The following is a 6,000-nucleotide window of genomic DNA, read 5'->3' as shown; positions in this document are numbered from 1 at the left end:
GTGCCTCTGACATGCAAATGAGTCTTTGCGTCGATTTGATTGGTCGCTTGAGCGCATCTTGTCAGCATGAAGAATGTGTAATTCATTCTGGAATTGATTTGTGATCTCTGTCTCTCTCCAGGCAGTGACTCTGTGGAGGGCGAGTGTGTGTTTGAGGGGGATTACGCTGTCCCTCCTCTTCCAGTGACCGAGGGCATGCAGCACATTCGGATCATGGAGGGCGTGACGCGCTCTCTCCCCTCTTCTCCTCTGCTGTCCCACCAGGCCCTCAACATGCGTCTACAGCCTCTCAAGAGGCTGCCAGGTAACATTGCATGTGTTGTGCAGTCCTGTTTTGTATTCGTATGGCTTGTGTACTGTAATGTGTGTCGGCAAGAACCACCTCCTGTTTCCCATCTCAAAAACTCCTGCTGAATGCCAGAGCTCCCGCTGAGGGCACAAATGCCTTCACCTTACACACCGGAGAGAGTGTGAACGAGTTTGTGTGTGTGTGTTTGACGATGCAAGGAAGTAGCAATGCGTCATTTTCAGGGTTGCGAAATGTTGAATTGATGAACATGAAAAATTACATTTAAAAGTGTTCTGCATAGTTACTATTAATAAAGTAAATAGTGTAATCATTGTTTTATCAACTTTATGTTTATATATTTACATGATCCTTCAGAAATCATTCTAATATGATGATTTGATGCTCAAAAAAAGATTTATCATCATTTATTATAACTGTTGAAAATTATTTATATATACAGTCCCTGACAAAAGTCTTGTCGCTTGTGTACACATTGACCTAAAGTGCAGCTGAAATATATTTCTAATCAATATTTTTTTTTTTTACAAGAAATGGCTCATTTTAATCCCACCAGCTTTTGTAATAATGTTTCAGTGAAAAACAAAACTCTCAAAAAGTATTCTAATTTTCACAGCTTGGTAAAGCCCATTGAGTCAATTTTTGCAAAGACATAAGTGTTGTCACCTTGTCATATGAGCTTCACCTGTGACTAATATTGGATCAATTAGGTCTCAGGTGTGTATAAAAATAACCCCAAGTACACTAGACCTTCACATCAACTGAAACTAGACCTCTGCAAACATGCCTAAGATTCACCCTGAGACTAAAGTTTTGATTATCAAGAGGCTGAAGACCAGATCCACTGCTGATGTGCCAGACACCTTCAATGTGTCTCAGCGTCAAGTACAGAGGATAAAAAAAAAAGATATCAAGAGACTGGAGACGTTTTTGACAAGCCCAGGTCAGGCAGACCCCGCAAGACAACTGCTCAAGAGGACCGTTTGTTGGCTCAAATCTAAGACCAGCCCATTTTCCACTGTAGCAGAGCTCCACGAGACCTGGTCAACGAGACCTGGTGTCCCTGTGTCAACCAGAACAGTTTGTCGGATTCTGTCTCGAAATGGCCTCCATGGTCGAATCAGTGCCCAGAAGCCAGCACTAAACAAAAGAAAATTGAAAAACCCGTTCAGCGTTTGCCAAGGCCCACAGTCTGCTAAAAGGATGGATGCTGGAAAAGTGGCAGAAGGTGGATTTTTCAGATGAATCTTCTGTTGAATTACACCACAGTCGCCGCAAATATTGCAGGAGACCTACTGGTGCCCGAATGGATCCGAGATTCACCCAGAAAACAGTGAAGTTTGGTGGCGGAAAAATCATGGTCTGGGGTTACATCCAGTATGGGGGTGTGCGAGATCTGCAGGATGGAAGGGAACATCAATAGTCTAAAATAACAAGAAATCTTAGCTACCTCTTATTCCCAACCATAAAAGAGGTCAAATTCTGCAGCAGGACGGTGCTCCATCACATACTTCCATCTTCACATCAAAGTTCCTCAAGTCGAAGAAGATCATGATGCTCCAGAATTAGCCCTGAACATCATTGAGCATATGTGGGGTAGGTTGAAAAAGGAAGCATGGAAGACGAAACCAAAGAATATTGATGAACTCTTGGAGTCATGCAAGACTGCTTTCTTAGCTATTCCTGATGACTTCATCAATAAATTGTATGAATCCTTGCCAAACCGCATGGATGCAGTCCTTCAAGCTCATGGAAGTCATACAAGATATTAAATTTGGATCTCACAGCACCACAACTTAATTTGCTGACATATTTTTGTATTTGCAGTAAATTTGTTCAATTTCTGTGTAGGCGACAACTTTTGTCTTGCCAAAATTTGACCTTTTTGTCTTGATTAAATAATAAATATTTTTTCTGTGAAAATTATTTATTTCAGTGCATTAAACATCATTTGGGAGGATTTTAGTTTTTCATATGAGCTATTTCTAACACCAATTGATTAATTAAAAGTCAGGTTAATATCAGGTATTTCTACAAAATAGATAAGCGACAAGACTTTTGTCGGGGACTGTATATAATGGAAGTAACAATGATAATATTTTTTTCTGGATTCTCTGTACATACAGTTAACTAGAACAGTATTTATTCGAAATAAAAAAAAACTTTTGTAACATTATTCATTTCTTTACTGTCAATTTTTATTAATTTAATGCATCCATGCTAATTTTTTATCTTTCTAATACATATATAAGAACAATAGTTCAGCAGTTGGAAATGCTTTTGCACTCTTTATTCCTAATCATAGACACTGCACTTCTGTTAACCGCCACAAGGGTGCACTCATTTGATTGTTTTCCTCCTCGAGTTGCCTTTTTCTTCAGCTGAGGGACTGTGTTAGTGCTCCGTTAATGTTTCAGAAATGCTAATCGCATCCTCTGAGCATCTTGTTTTTTGTGTGTTGTTTTTTTAGCTGATGTTGATGGCAGCTCAGCAACACAACATTCAAACAATCAGACTGTAAGCTGCAAGCATTAGCTGTTTTGTGCTGTCTCTTATAATGAATAAAGCCTGGTAGAAATATTATATAAGTATAAATAAAGGCAGCTATATATGTATTTATGTACAGATATATTTAATTTGTCATTTTTTACATATAAATAAATAGCACTTCTGGTTTTTATATCTTATTTTATACATTATCTGTATAATATATACCCCTTGGAGGCTGGTAAAGTAGTTAGCACGCATTCTGTGAGACTTTGTTCCACCTCTCTCTCTCTCTCTCTCTCTCTCTCTCTCTCTCTCTCTCTCTCTCTCTCTCTCTCTCTCTCTCTCTCTCTCTCTCTCTCTCTCTTTATTGCCTCCTGTTTCCTGCTTTATTGTAAAGTGGTGGAAGATCAAAAAATAGGAATTACTCTGTGAACTGAGTTCAAATTCTTGTTTATATCCTCTCTTTAACCTCCCCGACTGTTCCATCTCCCCCCATGAGCTTGGACCACCGCCAGTGGCTTTTCCATCCACGCATTGTTTTTCCTTCTTTTATCATTTCCGAGTTGTTCCACCGAACGCGCCCAGTCCAGCTAGCCCACGGAAGCTCTGTCCAAACACAATGACTTGGTTTCAGCCACACACTCCTGGAAGCAGGACAACACGGAAAGTGCGATTTCCTTCTCTTTCCGTGTCCTGTATTGTTCATCCAGCCCTCTGCTACACCGATCATTGGCTCGCTGTTCGTTTTCCTTCCACAATAATCTTCATGTAATATTTGATTTAAGCCAGAGCTTTCAAGATCACAAAAAAAAAAAAAGAAGCATTGTTTCTTAATACTCCTATATTGCTATAGTGGGTAAATGGTGACAGAATTGCCATTCTCTTTTAAACCAGTTTTGTGAAAACTCGAAAGATGTTCATGGATCGGACATTGCATATGTGCTTTTTTCATAAACATGCTAAGGAAAGATAGCATGTATAGCACCATTTGATTCGTTTCAATTCTAGAATGACTACAATTTCAGTCTGTTCTTCACACAAAACTATTTTAGAATATATTGTTGTGTACACTTTAATGACACCCATATTGTTTATTTATATATTCATTATATTGAAAAAAAGTGACCAGTATATTCTTCTATAATCTGTATATTAGAACATACGTGTTTATGAGTAAATAAATAAATATCCCTTTTAGGTGGAGGGATAAAACTGAATTTGTGTTTATTAGAGATTTGCTCTTATTTCATTGAGAATACTGATGAGTGTGTGTTTGTACAGCCGCTCTGATCTTACATATGCTTTCATTATTCACACTCTCGTGTCCTCTTTCCCCCCACAAAGTTCCCCACGCTTGTGCTGTACAGTTTAATGGGCTTAAGATAAAATCTAGTGTCTTTGTCTTGAACGACTTAAGCTGCAATTACTGATGGTCATGGAGCTGGAGGGAGACTCAGCTCACATGATCTCATGGCAGTCCAGATGGATAGTCTTGGTAACCCACATTGGAGTTATTCTCCAGTTGAAACATTTCAGGGTTTTTTTTTCTCGTTCAGAATGAGTTCCTGGAACTGGAGGCTACATTTCCACCATAATGATGGCAATCACTGCTGAGCAACTGCTTCCGTTCCAGTGACTGAGCAATGACCTTTGACCTCTCCAGCCATATTAACCAGTGCAATTACAGTAATCACCAGCATTTTTGGTTTTTAATTGCGCACAGGTAAACATGCACACACATACTTGCTCTTCAAAAGCCAAACATAATGTGTGTTTGGCATAAGGGACGTGACTTTTGCCCTGTCTTTAATATGTGTTTATTCAATATGTTAATGCATTTTTCTTTTTAGTTACAGCATATCCATACAGAGCCCACTAAAGGGACACGGTGATGGAAAGAAATATGAGATCGGAGGAAAATTATATATTTCAATGCTTTTGCGAGAAACTTTGCATTCACTCACAAAACGTTTGTGAAACTTTACAAGAAAATGAAAAAGCATTAATGTAATTTTTCTTGTCATTTCATTTTTTGTTTCTTAACCATGCGCCATCAGGGAATCTGTATAACAGTTCCTGCATGATGTGTGATTCTTGTCTTCCTATTTCATATTAAGTGAGAGAACTCTGTTCACATCCAGCAGATGGATGGATGGATGGAGGGAATGATGAAGGGGGTGGGTGGAAGACTGACTGGGTGCATGAATGAATGTTTAAGTGAATGAATGGGTGATCTAATGGGATGAACGGATGACTCGGCTGTTGAATGAATAGGAGTAAGCATAAAGATTAATAGATAAGTGGGTGCCCCGTGTATTTGAATGCAGTTTCAAAATAATAATAATAATATTTTACATTTGAAAATTCAACTTTTGAAGTGTCCGATCACACCGGTGTGATTCGAACGCCAGAGCCTGACGCACTCAGCTGCAGCGGTCACCATATTTCACAACTGTTCAAACATATGTTTATTTTATGTTTCTGTCTGACATTTAAATGCATATAAGTACTAGCAAAAAAGTATGCTAGGTAATGGAAGACGTTATGTTTGCAGGACTTCAGCCTGGTTCACAAAATGCATTGTACAACACAGAGTTGCAGTTTGCCTTGCTTTGTCAGTGCCTTATGCTTTAAATTAGTTTCTTTCTATATGCTTCAAAATACAAGACGTCGAAGTAGGACCGATATCTGACATTGCAGTAATTATTACAGTGAAAGCCAGAGTAAAGTTTTATTCTAATAATAGTTATTTTGTTTCGGGGTTAGTTTTTTTCCTACATGAAACAAACAGTTATGTTGTCTACCATGCCCCCATCAAGTGCCCCTCATAAATACCAAGTGCATGATGCTTCTGAATACACTAGGGGTTTTTTCACTTTTAAAAGTGTCATTGTTTAAAAAAAAAGTTAACCAATGAATGCCGCATTAAAATCATTAAAATGAATAAAACATTTCTACTTAAAATAAATACTGTTCTTTCGAACTTTCAAATCATAAAAGAATCCTGAAAAAGAGTTTCAATGTTTTTATTTTATTTATTTTTTTATTTTTTTTAAATACATTTTGTAAAATATATTTTTTGATCATCATATCATATTAGAATGCTTTCGGAAGATTGGAGTAATGATGCTGAAAATAAACAGAAATAGGTTACATTTTAACACATAATAGAAAACATTTATTTTAAATTGTAATATTATACA

At 37.7% G+C, this 6,000-nt stretch overlaps 1 protein-coding gene across 1 annotated transcript in view; it reads left to right on the top strand.

The window, feature by feature from the left end:
- The window catches only part of tanc2a (tetratricopeptide repeat, ankyrin repeat and coiled-coil containing 2a), a 180,278-nt gene that overhangs the window by 118,152 nt on the left and 56,126 nt on the right, over positions 1 to 6,000 (top strand). The window contains exon 4 of the mRNA XM_067412541.1: positions 122 to 304. Within this exon, the coding sequence (XP_067268642.1) occupies positions 122 to 304 (183 nt within the window). The remainder of the gene's footprint in view (positions 1 to 121; positions 305 to 6,000) is intronic.

This window comes from Pseudorasbora parva, chromosome 2, assembly GCF_024679245.1.
Source record: "Pseudorasbora parva isolate DD20220531a chromosome 2, ASM2467924v1, whole genome shotgun sequence".
Classification (NCBI taxonomy): Eukaryota; Metazoa; Chordata; class Actinopteri; order Cypriniformes; family Gobionidae; genus Pseudorasbora; species Pseudorasbora parva.
Note: the sequence above shows the minus strand (reverse complement) of the source record. Positions and strands in the feature narration are given on the sequence as shown.